We start from the raw sequence: 18,761 nt of genomic DNA on the forward strand, positions 1-18,761 counted from the left end.
GAATGAAGAGAGTGATGCTAGCTGAGAACTTATCATTATACTTTCCTCACATCTCAAGAGTATCAGGCTTGGAGCTACAAACAGCTCAATATGTACAGTCATGAGGGGAAAGGAAGCACACCCTCTTTGATTTCTGTGGTTCTTAATTATTGCCTATATTTGAATGGGTCTAAACTAATTTATTCTCCCAGGGTGTATGTTTTACAGTATCACTCAGACATTAGCAGGGTATATATATATATATATATGCACATTATATATATGTGCACATTTTCTTCAGTTTGTGTTCAAAGGACACAGAGTTCAAACGTTTGAGACAGGAAGCAAATGCTCTACGTTTATATTTTTATATGTTTCCTGCCTCAAACCCAAGTCGTAACATATGACATTTAACTTTCCACACCCAAGTGGTTCTTAAAACCCACCCCAGACATACTGTTCTACATCACTATCTTCTTAAAATGTCATTCAACATTGACAGGGACTGGGCACCTCAGAGATGAGATTTGAATGGGACTGCACAGCTCACGCTCTCAGCTTCTACATTAGCCGGGTTGTAGGTTGCCGGTGTTCCTTAATGAGACTTCCTCATTTAGGGGAAAGGAAGCAAGTCCAGTGGAAGAGCATCTGTTTTGCACTCAGAGGTCCTGAGATCCATCTCCAGCATCTCTAGGTAGGGGTGGAGATTTCCTCTCTGCCCGGAGAGTCACTAGTCTGCATATGTAAACACACACTGAGCAGAGAATCTATTATTCTATGAGATGGACCAACAGACTGACTCAGTGTAACACAGCTTCCTATGCTCCTACTGTGAAGAAATACAGTGGTACCTCGGGTTACATATGCTTCAGGTTACATACGCTACAGGTTACAGACTCTACTAACCCAGAAATAGTGCTTCAGGTTAAGAACTTTGCTTCAGGATGAGAACAAAAATCGTGCTCCAGTGGCACGGCAGCAGCAGGAGGCCCCATTAGCTAAAGCGATGCTTCAGGTTAAGAACAGTTTCAGGTTAAGTACGGACCTCCGGAACGAATTAAGTACCTAACCCGAGGTATAAGGCTGGAAGGGAGTAAGGGACTTTTCCCCTTCAGCAAATAGCAAGCTGACTCCCAAGTAACTCAAATCCCAGACCACTCCTCCTCCTTGCGTTTTCTGCCTGAAGGAAATGAACAGGGGTTTTCCTTTGCAAAAATCCATCTCAGGCTTAACAAACACCTTCAGAAACTAACAAAAAAAAAAAAGCCTAAACATGTTACCTAATTACTCCAGAGAAGTAGCATGGTAGCCTGTGTGTTCAGGTCAATTAAGAAACATTTTATGCTACAAATCAGGTGCAGTTGTGTTTGGGGGTTCAATGGACAGCTTGCCAAGCTTTAGGTACTTGATTGGTTGAGGCTGCTAAATAAACCTGCAGAGGAAAATATTTGGTGCAGTTCAGTTTATATGCTAAATGCCTTTGATTAGCCTTTGCACAGCCCAGGAAGCTAAAAACACCCATAATGTGATCACTATTGCAAAATAAACCACACAGCACTAGACCTACAAACAAAAGTAAAGCTTTTTTTAAAGGGCAAATTTAAATTCTCTTTTTTTTAAGGGTTGAGGAACACTGCTAATTATTCCTTTGAACGCCTCATTAAAAATCCAGAGTCTAATTACCTTTCCCCAATATGAATTAAAACAAACTGCTGTAGGGACACTGCATATTAAGAATGCTTCATGTTTAAAGCACTGCATTGTTTTAACATGATTACGGCTAAATTCAAAACGTGCATTTTTACACAAGCTAAAAAGGAACAAAGAATATAATGTACAGCATTTGCTTTGGCTTTACTGTTTTTTTCCAGCACTCCCTAATTTGCTGCTGTTTTTCTAATGGTTAATACCAATTAGTGCTTCTTTCTTCTTTTCTGCTCCCCATGTCTGTGATTTCCATATTGTAACAAACAAACAAGAAGCGTGTTATTTACAAAAACAGCAGAAGTGGTTCTTGAGTTCTTGCATATTTATAGACATTAGAGACATGGAAATCAAGAGCTCCGCAGCTCCTAAAAAGGAGCTTCACGTTGGAGCTACATTTTTAAATTAATGATGCTATTAAGTATTCCCATAAGAGTTGTGCACAGAGTTTAAGATGAGAGAACATACCAACATAAGAAAACATTTTCTTGCTCCAATTACTGCAGTTTTTGTTTTCTTTTATGTAAGGACTTCTCAGTTTTTGTTATTTCAGTTTTTGTTTCCTTTTGTTATATATACATTAAAAACCTTTTATAGAAATGCAAGGAACTTGCACTTAATTGGGAGTTGAGCATATACAGCATTCAAAAACTTACCATATAATCATATGCACATTTACTCCAAAGTCAACCCCAGTGTGCTTACGGGGTTTTTCTTCCGGGTAAGTGTGCACAGCCTGACAATCTGTGGTGCCTTCCATAACAGCTGAACACACTGAAGATATTTAGGAATGACTCATTCTTGGAAATGTCAAAACTGTTAAGAAACTTGCACAGGCAGAATGCTGAAATTTGGTGTGCCTTTATTCTAAAATAACTTGATTGCTGAGAATCTGAAAACAGGATATTTTTGTCTTTTATGTGAATTCTACTGTGTCAAAAAGGGACAGCACACAGCAAGCGAAACGTGTGGATGACTGGAAGGGTGAGAGCGTTCCTTCCTACACAACTCAAGGGCAGTACAAAGATATAGGGATGCGGGTGACGCTGTGGTCTAAAGCACTGAGCCTCTTGGGCTTGCGACGGAGTGAACTTGAAAGCACGCCAGCGCAAGTAGATAAATAGGTACCGCTGCGGTGAAAAGGTAAACGCCATTTCCGTGCGCTCTGGCTTCTGTCACTGTGTTCTGTTGTGCCAGAAGCGGTTTAGTCCTGCTGGCCACGTGACCCAGAAAGCTGTCTGTGGACAAACGCCGGCTCCCTCAGCCTGAAAGCGAGATGAGTGCTGCAACCCCATAGTCACCTTTGACTGGACTTAACCGTCCACGAGTCCTTTACCTTTATCTTCTTTTTTTTTTTACAAAGATATGAAAGAGAAATGAAAGCGGCAGCTCAACATATTCAAGCTGGCAGAATATAAACTGGGTTTACTATCCTAAGTAAAGGTTTGGACTAACTAATGAAAACCAGGGGACTACGTCTTCATTGCCAATAATTATATATTTCTGAAACCATGTGTCAGGGAATCAGGAGCAGGAGCACTGGGGAGAGAGGATTGGGAGAGCGAAGGGGAAGAATCCGAGGGCAGTGTAGGGGAGTATGACAGTGGCCCGAGAGATTCCATGAGCTTCTCCAGCGAATCAGAAGATTCCCAGAAGGGGGCGCCGATGGTCAGGGCAAGGGGGGTCCCAGGGGGGACGCACCAGAAACAAGGAGCCAGAGGGGAACCCCAAAGCAGCAGTGGAGGATCGGGACCAGTTTCCCCACCAGAGCGTAGTGGGGGGGAAGAGTCACATGTGTCAGGGGCAGTGTCTCCTCCAGAGAGGGAGTCAGGGCTGACCACGCCCCCAACGGAGGGGAGGTCAGTTGCAGCTAGCCCCCCCGAAGGGGGAAGCAGTGACAGCAGCAGTGAAACGGTCAGGAGGAAAGCTGCTGGCTGGGCGTGCGCGCCAAGTTCAAATGTGCAGGCGCACGGAACAGCAGGAGACCCGGATGGGGAACCAGCTCCTAAAGCCCGCCGGAGGGAGGGAGAAGGCTCAGGGGAATCAGCGGGAGAAGAGGCTAGAAAGGGCGGAACCCCGGCGGGCAGGCGGACCCAGAGGAGGAAGGAGCAGCGGAGAAGGTGGAGCAAGGCTAGAATCTTAAATTGGTGTCAAGGGGGAGGAGACTCAGACGGAGCATCAGCGGTCTGACACTTGAGACGTGGGGCTGCGCGCTGCGGCTCTGGAAGTGAAACTGAACTTCAATAAAGACTTTTATACTTAACAACGAAGCAGCGTTGGTCCTTTGTGAGCTGGGACCTAGGGTAGCTCTGACACCATGATTTCCCAAGGGAAGAATAACTGTTGTTTTTTTTAATTGCGTAATCTTTCATATGGCTCAGACACACAAATCAAAATTAGCACCTACTGTACCACTAATCCAGCAAACAGTGATTTGGCAAAGCTGTCATATGAGCAATCTGCCATGCATTTGAATTGCACCTCAGTGCGTGGTGTCATGCATGCAATTGCCCCTTCTACTGCAGGCCAGGTAAATCAGACAAAAGTGTTTTTGTTAATGGGAATCCACATGTTTCTCTGCTGGCTTTAGAGTTATTCTCTAAGTAGGGTAAGAGGACAAACCTGTAAGCAAGTTGCTACATTGAGGTGCCATGATACTTCTGTAAAGGAGGCATTGCATTATTGTATTAAATTGTGTGGGGTTTGGTTTTTTTTAAAAAGGCAACCAACAATTATTTTGATATGCTGGTCACTTTTGTATTATTCTCAGTTACATAACAGTAGTCGTCATTACACTGATTTTAAAACGAATAAATTAATAATCCACTTTCCCCATGCACTCAGAGTAGTAAACAGCATAGTATCATAGAATCATAGAGTTGGAAGAGACTACAAGGGCCATCGAGTCCAACCCCCTGCCAAGCAGGAAACACCATCAGAGCACTCCTGACATATGGTTGTCAAGCCTCTGCTTAAAGACCTCCAAAGAAGGAGACTCCACCACACTCCATGGCAGCAAATTCCACTGTCGAACAGCTCTTACTGTCAGGAAGTTCTTCCTAATGTTTAGGTGGAATCTTCTTTCTTGTAGTTTGGATCCATTGCTCCGTGTCCCCTTCTCTGGAGCAGCAGAAAACAACCTTTCTCCCTCCTCTATGTGACATCCTTTTATATATTTGAACATGGCTATCATATCACCCCTTAACCTCCTCTTCTCCAGGCTAAACATGCCCAGCTCCCTTAGCCGTTCCTCATAAGGCATCGTTTCCAGGCCTTTGACCATTTTGGTTGCCCTCCTCTGGACACGTTCCAGTTTGTCAGTGTCCTTCTTGAACTGTGGTGCCCAGAACTGGACACAGTACTCCAGGTGAGGTCTGACCAGAGCAGAATACAGTGGCACTATTACTTCCCTTGATCTAGATGCTATACTCCTATTGATGCAGCCCAGAATTGCATTGGCTTTTTTAGCTGCCGTGTCACACTGTTGGCTCATGTCAAGTTTGTGGTCAACCAAGACTCCTAGATCCTTTTCACATGTAGTGCTCTCAAGCCAGGTGTCACCCATCTTGTATTTGTGCCTCTCATTTTTTTTGCCCAAGTGCAATACTTTACATTTCTCCCTGTTAAAATTCATCTTGTTTGTTTTGGCCCAGTTCTCTAATCTGTCAAGGTCGTTTTGAAGTGTGATCCTGTCCTCTGGGGTGTTAGCCACCCCTCCCAGTTTGGTGTCATCTGCAAATTTGATCAGGATGCCCTTGAGTCCATCATCCAAGTCGTTGATAAAGATGTTGAATAAGACCGGGCCCAAGACAGAACCCTGTGGCACCCCACTAGTCACTCTTCTCCAGGATGAAGAGGAACCATTGATGAGCACCCTTTGGGTTCGGTCAGTCAGCCAGTTACAAATCCACTGAGTGGTAGCATAGTCAAGACCGCATTTTACCAGCTTCTTTACAAGAATATCATGGGGCACCTTGTCAAATGCCTTGCTGAAATCAAGGTAGGCTACATCCACTGTGTTCCCTTCATCTACCAGGCTTGTAATTCTGTCAAAAAACGAGATCAGGTTAGTCTGACATGACTTATTTTTCAGAAATCCATGCTGACTATTGGTGATCACAGCATTCCTTTCTAGGTGCTCACAGACTGTTTGCTTAATGATCTGCCCCAGAATCTTCCTTGGTATTGATGTCAGACTGACTGGGCGGTAATTATTTGGGTCCTCTCTTTTCCCCTTTTTGAAAATAGGGACAACATTTGCCCTCCTCCAGTCTGCCGGGACTTCGCCTGTTCTCCAGGAATTCTCAAAGATGACTGCCAGTGGTTCTGAAATCACATCTGCCAGTTCTTTTAATACTCTTGGATGCAGTTCATCTGGCCCTGGAGACTTGAATACATCTAAACTAGCCAAGTATTCTTGTACTATCTCCTTAGTTATTCTGGGCTGTGTTTCCTCTGCTGAATCATTTGCTCCAAATTCTTCAGGTCGGGCATTGTTTTCTTTATCGGAGAAGACTGAGGCAAAGAAGGCATTGAGGAGTTCAGCCCTTTCTGTGTCCCCTGTTTGCATTTCACCATCTTCTCCTCTGAGTGACCCCACTGTTTCTTTGTTCTTCCTTTTGCTACGAACATACCCATAAAAGCCTTTTTTGTTGCTTTTAACCTCTCTAGCAAGCCTGAGTTCATTCTGTGCTTTAGCTTTTCTGACTTTGTGTCTACACGTGCTGGCTATTTGTTTGAATTCCTCTTTGGTGGTTTCCCCCCTTTTCCATTTTTTGTACACATCCTTTTTTAATCTTAACTCAGTTAAAAGTTCTTTAGATAGCCACCCTGGCTTCTTTAGGCACCTTCCATGGTATTGCCTGAAGTTGTGCTTTTACTATCTCCCTCTTAACAAACTCCCAGCCATCATGAACTCCCTTTCCTTTTAGTATTACTGTCCATGGGATCTCACCCAGCACTTCCCTAAGTTTTATGAAGTCGGCTTTCTTAAAGTCGAGAAATTGAGTCCTAGTATGCTTGGCTGCTCCTTTCCGCTGTATAGTAAACTTCAGAAGAGCATGATCACTCGCGCCTAATGATCCTTCCACTTCTACCCCACTAACCAGGTCATCAACATTGGTTAGGACCAGATCTAAAATGGCTGTTCCTCTTGTTGCTTCTCCCACTTTCTGGACAATGAAGTTGTCTGCAAGGCCAGTGAGGAATCTGTTTGACCTTATGCTCTTGGCTGAGTTTGACATCCAACAAATATCCGGGTAATTGAAGTCCCCCATTACTACTATCTCCCTTCCTTTTGCATGCTTCGCCATCTGTTCCAGGAAGGCATCATCTATGTCCTCCGTTTGGCTTGGGGATCTATAGTAAACTCCCACAATGAGGTCACTGTTATTCTTCTCTCCCTTAATTTTGACCCAAATGCTCTCACTTTGGCTTTGAGGTTCTAAATCTTGGATCTCTTCACAGGTATACACTGTCCTCCTCAACGTGAGAGGAACACAACCACTCCCCCCTGCCATCCCCAGGGAGGGGAGAGAGACAGACAGAAATGTATTTACATGCCTTTATTTCTGTCTTTCCTCAGTGCAGAGAACAACATGTCTGCACCCTCTTTACAGCCACAGCAGAGAGGGAATAACTCCTCCCATGTACTTCCAGTACAGGGTCATGTGACACTCTGAGCTAACATCCGGTGCTCAGTGCACAGAATAGACTGTCCCTGGTTCCCACGGTACAGTCCCATAACATCAACATCCTGTTTGGCTTTCCAGCCATCTGGAGCACTCAGCAGCATTGCTCCTTTTTCGTAACATCCTCCCCCAAAAGAACCAATGCGTGTTGCGGCAAGCAAAACGTGATCCAGAGAAGAAAACAAACAGTTGTTATACACATAACATTCCCCTGTTGTTTCAGTTCCACCCTTGGAACTACCCGCCACTGGTTTCCCCAGTGTACCTCTCTGGTTGTCTGGCTTCCAAGGAATGAGTGCATCTGCATTCCCTTGGCTAGCAACTCTCTGTTGTGTCTTTGTCTCTGACTTAGACACAGCTCCAACCTGTCCTCGGTTGTTTACAACAGCAACACATGCAACAGCTAAGTTAGCAAACTCTTCTGAGTACCTTTTGGGTGGTTCACCCTTTGTAACCCTCTCAGACCTGCGCAAGAGGTGCGGATCCTCTCTGCTCACTGGTTCAGTCTCAGGACTCTTAGGAGAACCAGTTCCAATGGTAAACAGTGGTTCATCCTTCACCTGTGAAGGTCTATCCATTGTGTGAGATTTCCTCTCAATGACTGTGACAACTGAGCTCTCTGAGCTATCACTGTCACTCTCAGTACCACTGTAATCTGTAAAATCATCATCATCATCTGAATCGTCCTCTGTGGGAAATGTGTGTGCTATCACTCTCTCCTGTTCAGGAGCACTCTCTAGAAATTTTGTGAGAATCACCTGACCAGATTCAGACAAAATTACTCTGTAGAGACCCTTTTCATATCCCACAAAAATGCCTCTGGCATTCTTTACTCCACCTGGAGCTTCTGTCCTCACATGAGACCCAAACACCTTGAAATGGGCAACAGAAGGTTTTCTCTGGAACAGTTTCTCAAAAGGAGAACTTCCCAACTCTTTCGAAACCTTTCTCACCCACGCATAACTAAACGACATGAGTGACTCCGCCCAGTACTCATGTGGCAGATGTGAACTAAGCAATTGCGCATTCAACCCCTTTTGCAATTCTTTGTTCACCCGTACACAGACACCCCTGTTCCACGCTTCCGCTGAAACAGCAACCTTGTGTCTTATCCCTTCCTTCTGCAGGAACCTCTGGAAATCCTGTAAAAGAAAAATCTGCTTCTCATCTGTCAAAAGACAATCAATGTTAGCACCATGCATATCTTTAACTTTGTCACAAAACTCCTGAAACCTTTCCAAGGTTTCCTGTGGCCTCTTTAACACATAAACCCAGACAAAGTTAGAGAAATGATCCACACACACAAGATAAAATCTTGCATTGCCTCTAGATGGTTCTAGAGGACCAATCACATCAGCATACACCCGCTGAAACGTTCTGTCGACCCTGGCCGCCTTCTTGGCGCTTGTTTTGGTCACACCTGCAAGAGAAATCATGTTAGACTCAGAATTACATTCCATGTAATCACTTTGGTCAAAAGTCAACAAATACAGTCCATCTTTCTGTCTGGCAGAAAGATATAACTCTCCATCTTTGAAGATCTTGCAGCTCTTATCATCATAGGACAGTTTCAGTCCTTTCTTTGCAATCTGCGAAACACTCAGCAGATTGAACTTCAATTCAGGAACCAAGTAAACATTGTGTATAGTCAGGTTCAGACTCCTGAGATACACAGTTCCAATCCCGGTCGCTTCCAGCTTCTGACCGTTGGCTTGTTCCACAGCGAAGCTTTGCTTCTTAAACGTTGAAAAGAGCGCCTTGTGTGGGGACATATGAAAATTACAGCCCGTATCAATTACAAATGAATTTCCAACATCTGGCGTGGTTCCTTTCACCATCAGGGCCTTTGCAGGTTTCACCGAAGACGTGGTATGACTTTTGCCTGCTGCCTCAGGCTTTGCTGAGCGGCCCTTCGCTCCTTTCGGCTGGCGTGGCTTCTTGCAGCTCCGCTGAAGATGCCCAGCCTGTCCGCAATTGTAACATCGGACAACGTTCAAAGCTACAGCATCCTCTCCAGTAGCTACATCAGTGGGGGAATTAGAACTCCGTTCTTCCCTCCCCCTGTCCTTGGCATCCATTTTGAATCCAAGTCTCAGCTCTTCACCCTCGAGCTAGTAAAATCCAAAAGCTGCTTTTTGAGCTGTTTTTCTGCCTCTCTCAGGCAGGCAATCTCCAAGCTGTCTCAAAGTCAAAACAACTTTTGCTTTCCCGGCTCTGACTGAGCCAGCCCCAGGTGTCAGTAACCTTCCAAGCCGACTGACCTTCGTTGCTTAGCAACTGTGCATACTTCTCTTTCTTATCTCACCGCAAGTATGCCTGGTATGCAAGCCTAGGCTCTCAGAGCTGTTTTTCCAAACACAGCTCTCGTGAACCAGAGAATAAATCAATCTGCATTCACACTTTTAGCCCGATATTCAGCATACCTTTTTGGGGCTCCGTTGCTTGGAAAACACCCCCTCTTGGTGTCCAGCCGTCTGTTCAGCTTCTGGCTGCAATGCAGACGTTATCTTCTTTCCTTGGTGCAGAGGATGGCACACGATCCATCAACCTCTCACCTCTCATGCTGATTCCCATGGATCAGATAACCACCAGCTACTGCTACCATATGTTAGGATCAAGCCATATCTCAGAGGCATTTGGCCACTCTCCAGGTGCCCGGCTTGATTCCTTGTTGGCCTCCCCCGTCAGCGACTCCCGGCAAGACAAGGCGAGGTCTCTATCGGCCGATCCTCCTCAACGTGAGAAGAACACAACCACTCCCCCCTGCCATCCCCAGGGAGGGGAGAGAGACAGACAGAAATGTATTTACATGCCTTTATTTCTGTCTTTCCTCAGTGCAGAGAACAACATGTCTGCACCCTCTTTACAGCCACAGCAGAGAGGGAATAACTCCACCCATGTACTTCCAGTACAGGGTCATGTGACACTCTGAGCTAACATCCGGTGCTCAGTGCACAGAATAGACTGTCCCTGGTTCCCACGGTACAGTCCCATAACATCAACATCCTGTTTGGCTTTCCAGCCATCTGGAGCACTCAGCAGCATTGCTCCTTTTTCGTAACATACACATCCCTGACATATAACGCCACCCCTCCTCCTTTCTTGTCTGGTCTGTTTCTCTGAAATAGATGGTATCCCTCCATTATTACATTCCAATCGTGGGACTTATCCCACCAGGTTTCAGTGATGCCTATTATGTCATATTTAGTTTGCTGTACCAAGAGCTCAAGCTCATCTTGTTTATTTCCCATGCTTTGCGCATTAGTGTACAGACATTGAAGTCCATTAATCATTCCCCCGTGTCTCTTATTTAAGGATTTTTTCCTCCCACCACTAGGTCTGTGTGCTGTTTGCTCCATTCGGTCTATGACATTTGGATGATCATCTTCATCAATTGATAGACTCCTACCTTCAGGAGCACTGTCTCTCTCCCCCACATTAGTCAGTTTAAAGCCCTCCTGATGAGGTTTCTGAGATTTTTTGCAAAAACATTCCTCCCAACCGTTGTGAGGTGCAGCCCATCGCTTGCCAGAAGTCCATCTTCAAGAAACTGCATTCCGTGATCTAAGAATCCAAACCGTTCCTGTTTACACCATTTGCAAAGCCAGTTGTTCACTTCCACTATTTTTCCCTCTCTCCCTGGGCCACGTCGTTCAACTGGGAGGACAGATGAGATGACAATTTGTGCATTTAATTGCTTCAATTTCCTGCCCAGAGCCTCGTAATCTCTTTTGATCTTCTGGAGGCTATTGCTTGCAGTGTCATTGGTTCCCACATGAACCAAGAGGAACCAAGAGGAAGTGCAAAGCAGTAAGGCTACTTGCAGAATTAAAAAAAATAAAGTTCAAGAAAAGCACCATTAAAAAGTTAGAACGAAAAGATGACGATGGCATGGGAATTCAGAAAAGGTGGACTTGTGCAAAAGTTTGTATTGCTTTAGCAAGCCTCCAAGGACAGGCTTGAATTTTTGTACTAAGCATTTAAAGGTAAAGGAACCCCTGACCATTAGGTCCAGTCGTGGCCGACTCTGGGGTTGCGGTGCTCATCTCGCTTTATTGGCCAAGGGAGTCAGCGTACAGCTTCCGGGTCATGTGGCCAGCATGACTAAGCCGCTTCTGGCGAACCAGAGCAGCACACGGAAACACCGTTTACCTTCCCGCTGGAGCAGTACCTATTTATCTACTTGCACTTTGACGTGCTTTCGAACTGCTAGGTTGGCAGGAGCAGGGACCGAGCAATGGGAGCTCACCCCGTCGATTTAGGCAGGCCCAAAAGAAAATTTGTTTCTGCAAGTCAATCTGCCAAGAACCTTTTCCTTCCAGGTTCAAACGTTTCCCTTGTATTCCTTGTTTTCAAAAGGCACCTCTAGTCACTCTTCTCATATTTTAGGGCAAGGTGCTATAGTGAACAGGGGTCACTATAACTATCAGGTAAATCCATCCTTGGCCCTGCTCTTTTCTTTCCTGACAACGGAGATCTCAGGAAGTTTTGACCACTGCTGGGCTGGATTTATAGAAGAGGCTAGATAGGTCCCATGATCCTTTTTTGCACCATCTGGGGGAGGGGGCGGGCGGTGTCGGCATCGAGAGAGATCATTTTCATAATACAGCAGTAGTGCAGTCTATCAATTTCCTCCTAAATATCTCTTTTCAGCAGCCTGGCCTAGACCCTGCAATTCTCATAATATGTTGCTGGTTTGCTGATGATGCTGGCATTGAAGACAAAAGCTTTAAGTGATTCACCAAGGCACACAGCAATTTCCAAGAGGTCCACGGGGAGAAAAAGATTGAGAACTGCTGTCCCAGTCAATTTCACCCACAGCGAAGCACTTTATGGGAAACCTTTTATAAAAATGCATATCTAGGCACACTGCCAATAAATGTCTCCTCTTCTGAGAAGAGCCCCAGGGAAAGCCCCAGGGATTAAACAGGGTCTGGGTCCAATAAATCTGGACAAATGACAAACAGGTAGTAATCATTTAAGTTGTTTACCTTTCAATGTATCCTACTGCTATCAGTGCCTTGCAGACTTTAATCAAAGGAAATAGGAAGGAAACAGACAAGACTTGGTTTGTACACAGTGTGCTACATCAGTAAGGACGGAGATGGAAATGATTACTGGCACAGATGTGAAATCAAGAACATGTGGATTTCTGAACAACCGTCAGGTGCGAATTACAAAAATAGTATTCAACAATAATCTTTGTTTATAAAGAATGACAAGGGCACACAATCAGCCTGTAAGGGATAATGGAGACCCCAATATCATGGTATGAAGTCTAGAGAGAATGGTGTTTTAACTTTGTAAGAAGTCAAAAAGTAAATGTAGCATTCAGGTAGGAGGGCACTTACGCAGCTTGGTTTTAAAATGTTATTGATCAATACAGTGTAAGAGTACTACTAGGCTGGTAGGGTCTACTTAACAAGGGATAAGACCTGTGTTCAAAAACCCCTATGCTATCTCTCACTCGGAGTTTTGAATATCAGTATCCCCCCATATTTAAAACTTTAGGAAAGTTATTGAGGTGTTTAAAATCAAACAAACTTTCATTCAAGCTTTTAATCTGCACATTTGTCTCCCTTTGCAGATTGCCTGGTGTTTCCATTCTGCATCTTACAGTATTTTTCGCCCTATAGGACGCACTTTTCCCCTTCCAAAAATGAAGGGGAAATCTGTGTGCGTCCTATGGGGTGAATGCAGGCTTTCGCTGAAGCCTGGAGACCGAGGGGGGTCGGTGCGCACCGACCCCTCTCGCTCTCCAGGCTTCAGGAAGCTATCCGCTAGCCGTGGGAGACGCAGCTCTCCCACAGCTAGCGGAGACCTTGCCAGCACCCAGAAGCTTGGGGCGCGCTGAGCTCAGCACGCCCCAAGCTTCGGGCTTCGCGCAGCTCTCCCACGGCTTGCGGATAGCAGCCTGTTCTGGGGGCTGGGGTCGGGGGAAGCTCCGGCTTCCCCCGCCCCAGCCCCGGGGGGGGGGGGAATAATTTTTTTTCTTTATTTCCCCCCAAAAAAACTAGGTGCGTCCTATGGGCCGGTGCGTCCTATGGGGCGAAAAATACGGTAAATAGGTTTATCGTATTTCTCCCTTTTTAGGCAAGCTGCAAGAAGATTGCATAAAGGCACACACCAATTTGATATACAGAACTGCATGTACTCATCTAGCATCCTGACCAAGTATAAACAATTAAAGATAGCTCTTTAACAAGGAAGCCATAAAAATTTGTCAAATATTTTCCAGACTGTAGAAGCATATTGTGCATTTCTAAAAAGGGCTTTCAATTGGATGACTCCATGCTCTGGTATTATGAGGGGGCGACTTCTTCCTACTCGTTTTCTCCACACCATGTGTATAATTTCCCACATCTCTAACATATCCCCCCATCCTCCCCGAAAAAGCTCCAGGCATGGTAACCTTCCCTCATAGGAGAGTTGTCTTTCTCTTCACTTTTCCCAGCTCTGCAATATCTTTTTATAGGTATGGCACAGTATCCCAAGTCTGGACAAACCATAGACTTGTATAGCCGAATTATGATACTAGCTGTTCATTTTCAGCTCCTTTCCTAATCTCTTAACTTTTTCACAGCTGCTGCACACTGGGTTAACAGGTTCATTCTTCATACTTCGGCGTACTTAACCCTGTCTCCTCCTCCTAGACCAGGGGTACGCAACCTAAGTCCAACTGCCTTCTCAATCTGGCCCACGGATGGTCCGGGAATCAGCGTATTTCTACATGAGCAGAATGTCATTTTATTTAAAATGCATCTCTGGGATATTTGTGGGGCATAGGAATTTGTTCATTCCCCCCCCCCACCCCAGACAAAATATAGTCTGGCCCACCACATGGTCTGAGGGACAGTGGACTGGTCCATGGCTGAAAAAGGTTACTGACCCCTGTCCTAGACACACCTTCCTACTTTGCTCCTGCTCTGTTCACCTGACAAGCGAACCAGAAGGGAGACAGAGAGACCCCAGACAAAATCCTCATGCAAAGGAGAAGGCTGTGAAGACTAGCTAAGCCGGACAGGTGAATTATTATTATTATTTATTGGGTTTATATACTTGGAGGTCTTAGGGCGGTTCACAGAAATCACTTTCCTATTGGCAGAAAGCTCTAATCTCGATCATTCCGATTCACTTTACTTTACCTCAAATGAACCCATGGTTGTAATAAATGGATACCAAGATGAGTAAGCTCAAAGAACAAGAAAACCAATTCTGAGTGCACTGAAGTCCGGTTTGATTTCCACGTGAGCAATACAAGCACAGGCGTTACACACACACACACACACACACACCGGTTGCTACTGTGTATACACACGACACTGGGAAATAATTAATTCAGTTCAAACCTGGAAATGGCAGAAGAGTGCTGGAGAGTCCTGATGGAGCCCAATGAGGATGTCAGTGAAGGCAGAGAGGGACATGAAGAGACTGGAGGCGCAGCCTCTCTGCTTAACAGCTGACGTGTATGGTAGCACAGCAACAGCCGCATTTCCAAGTGTCCTCCAACCTGCCCCAGAGGTTCAGTTCTAGTTATGGGTATTTTTGGACACAATATTTTTGGTTCAGATTGTAGGGAGAGCGGCAGAGGTAGCTTTTAAAGGATGCTCAGAGAGTGCTCCTTACTTGCGCAATTTTTGCTTATGTGCCCGGGCATCCAGAACATGTCCCCCACATAATTATTTTTTTTGGGGGGGGGGACACCTGTACACACTTAGTTTGAGCTAGATCAAGCCTGTATTTATGGTGAAAAGATAAAGGAAAAGAGGAACCCTCTACAGGAGAGCTTATATCCTGGAAAACTCTGCATATATGTTAGATCTAAAGCCATTCTATAAGAAAAACCATGAGCTTGAAGATGTGTGCTCTTGAAATATAATCTGGCAATCTACAGGCGTTATATTACAAAACTGAGTTAATATATTTTAGTCATATTCAGAGTGGACTTGAGCAATTGACTTGTTGATTCATTTCAACAGGCCTGCTCCAAGTCTGACTAACACCAAATATCACACATTGTTCCCGAGTAATGGTTAAGCATCCTAAAAAGTCTGAACCTGTTCACACATTATTTTTTGCTTTATTTAACTATCACACCCTGAACTGTAAGCACCTGGAACATCCTAAATCAATCAATATCAGGTCTTTTTCCCAGCCGGAACTCGTCAGAACTCAGTTCCAGCACCTCTCAAGTGGGCGCCATTGCCATTCTAAGAGAACGAGGGAGGTGTTTATGGTGAGCTCCGGGCCTCTTTTTCTAGAAAAATAATACTGATGAATATGATTAAAGGCTATTAAAACACTGGAAAGCAGAAATCAGTCAACCATGCCCCTAGAATGTTTCATACTAAAAACGTTTGAAACAATGCATTTCCCCCCTTTCCTATTCTTGATCAGGAACAATACATCTTTAGTTATTCCCTTCAGGGGTTTGATAGGTACTCACAGTTCTTCCTACAATGAACACAGTTTCCTCCAAAAGACTTACTTGATTCTTTTTTATTCTCTCAAGATTACTCCATTTCATACAATGGTTTTAGTCACAGCACCATAATTATGAGTCTTTATGTTGGTTAAAAAAAAAAAAGCAAGCTGTAAAAGAAACTCTGAAAGAACCACCTCCCTGTAAAGGAACAGTGGAACAGTTCCTGTTTATTACCCCTTGGTCAACTACAAACCATCCATTACTGCTTCATTACTGACTTTCTTCAGAAGTTCGTTTTTAAAATGAACCCACACCCCCAGTTTAGAAGTATTGCTATTTTCAGTTTGTCAGTGGGTGGGCAGGGGGAGGAAAACATCAGAACGAGGCACATTAGCTTAAGTCCCAAATGTTACTACTAGATGCATCAAGCATTAAAATATATTAAAAGGTTATGAGTACCCCAATTGTGGCTTATCTCCTGTATACCTTTATTCTGTTGTTTCATATGAATCTCTCTCTCCCCCCCCCCAATTTTTCGTTACGGTTTTCACAATACAATAAAATAGTACCTAGAACAAACATAATCAAAAAGATGAAAAAGACAGATCAAGAAAAGAAAGAGAAAAAGAACAGAGAGAGATAAGAAACATTAAAAGTAACACCAATAATAATAGTAATAATCATAATAAAGCATATAAAAGGGTAAAGGTAAAGGACCCATGGATGGTTAAGTCCAGTCAAGGGCAACTATGGGGTTGCGACACTCATCTTGCTTTCAGGCCGAGGGAGCAGGCATGTGTCCACAGATAGCTTTCCGGCTCATGTGGCCAGCATGATGAAACCGCTTCTGGTGCAACGGAACACCTTGACGGAAACCAGAGCGCACGAAAACACCGTTTACCTTCCTGCCGCAGCGGTACCTATTTATCTACTTGCACTGGCATGCTTTCGAACAGCTAGGTTGGCAGGAGCTGGGACAGAGCAACGGTTTAGACCACAGAGCCACCAGTGTCAATAAAGCATATAGCCTTCTGTTATAGCTTTCCCCTTAATCTTCAATCCACATACAGTGATACCTCGGGTTAAGAACTTAATTTGTTCTGGAGGTCCGTTCTTAACCTGAAACTGTTCTTAACCTGAGGTACCACTTTAGCTAATGGGGCCTCCCACTGCCGCCGCACGATTTCTGTTCTTATCCTGAAGCAAAGTTCTTAACCCGAGGTACTATTTCTGGGTTAGTGGAGTCTGTAAGCTGAAGCGTCTGTAACCGGAGGTACCACTGTTCAAATAAGTAGTCTTCCCAGCTTCCCCTTCCTTAGCCTCACATCTTAAGGAAAACCCACTCTGGCCTGTCTCTCAACTCAGGTCCCTCTTCATCTATCCATCACCTCTCTTATGTAGCTTCATTTAATTTATATGAATCTCAACTCTATGTGCTCCATGTGTTGTGAAGTTCTCACCATTTTACAGTAATAAGTGGGTAGAGGTCATGACCAAAATAAGCACACAAGCATTATCTTTAAGGTTCTTACTTGATGATCAAGCTTCTCCTACTACTTGGTATGACGGTGTCAATTATCTCAGGCTCACCCACAGGCTTCATTTACAGTTATCTGCTCAGTCCATAAGTGTTAAGCAAGCAGTATTTTTTCAGCGATACTTACTTCAAAGCACGCATGTTCAGGATTTCAGCTCAAAGCTCTATTGCTTCAAGAAACAGTACCAATTACATCACAAAAATACCACCCGTGTACATTTATTGTCTCTCTGACTTCTTTAAATACAAGTGAAGGCAGAAGAAAGAGAGAGAGAGAAAATATTTTTTTCTCCACGATTTCTTGATTTTAATGTTCCTCCCACCAGATTTTGGATCTAGGTTCCTGTAAACTCATCACTTTATCTTAAGCATTTCATACAAGAGATTGGTATTACACAATTTTCTTTTTTAAAATGCTCATCTTGGAAACATTTTATTTACACATACTTCTCCAGTCTTTATTACAAGAAGAATGTATTCTATGAAAATGAGTAAACCTGTCTGAAGCAGAGGAAGGCACATGTTTCAATAAACAGTAAATTAGTAATGATGTGGTAAAAGTAATATAATGCAAAGCTGCAAATGGCAGACAATGTGTAGCAGAATTTACATATTGGACTAAATCTTATGATTACCCAAACTGTACAGCAATGCAGATATTTCACCCACCAATATCTAGGACACTGAAGTAGTTATTAAATAAAAATTTAATACAGGATGGAAGCTCGCAAAAAAGTCAACTATGTTCTCAAGCAGCTGACAATTGAATTATACTGAGCACTGTTTTCTATATGGTGAAAAGTGGTAAAAGGTAAAAAGATAAAGGTAAAGGAATCCTGGATGGTTAAGTCCACTCAAAGGCGACTATGGCGCTGTGGCACTCATCTTGCTTTCAGGCCGAGGGAGCCACCGTTTGTCCACAGACAGCTTTCTGGGTCATGTGGCCAGCATGACTAAACTGCTTCTGGCACAATGGAACACTGTGACGGAAACCAGAGTACACAGAAATGCCGTTAACCTTCCTGCCGCAGCGGTACCTATTTATCTACTTGCACTGTTGTGCTTTCAAACTGCTAGGTTGGCAGGAGCTGGGACAGAGCAATGGGAGCTCACCCCGTCGCGGAATTCGAACTGCCAGCCTTCTGACCAGCAAGCCCAAGAGGCTCAGCAGTTTAGACCACAGCACCACCTGCTCCCTCTTAAAAAAATTATAATTTGCATTTCCATCTCACCTTTCTCTCCAAGGAGCTTTGTGAGTTAGCTTAGTCTGAGAGGCAGCGTCTGGCCCAAGGTCACCCACTGAGCTTAATGGCCAAGTGGGGATTTGAACCCCCGTCCCTCACAGGTTCTAGCCCGGCACTCTAACTATTACACGACACTGGATGCCTCACTAGAGTCCGGAAGCTCTCATCTAACCTGCAACGCC

At 44.4% G+C, this 18,761-nt stretch overlaps 1 protein-coding gene across 4 annotated transcripts in view; it reads right to left on the minus strand.

Moving 5' to 3' along the window:
* TRAF5 (TNF receptor associated factor 5) overlaps positions 1–18,761 on the minus strand; it is a 36,609-nt gene that overhangs the window by 13,670 nt on the left and 4,178 nt on the right. Inside the window, exon 1 of one of the 4 annotated variants that reach the window (XM_083605204.1) lies at positions 2,340–2,525. The exons of the other annotated variants lie outside the window; for them this stretch is intronic. Within the exon in view, the coding sequence (XP_083461330.1) occupies positions 2,340–2,443 (104 nt within the window). The 5' untranslated portion in view covers positions 2,444–2,525. Of the gene's footprint in view, positions 1–2,339; positions 2,526–18,761 lie in introns of those variants that run through there. 4 annotated transcript variants of the gene reach the window in all.

Source organism: Podarcis filfolensis (genome assembly GCF_964270895.1).
Source record: "Podarcis filfolensis genome assembly, chromosome: 3".
NCBI classification, from domain to species: domain Eukaryota; kingdom Metazoa; phylum Chordata; class Lepidosauria; order Squamata; family Lacertidae; genus Podarcis; species Podarcis filfolensis.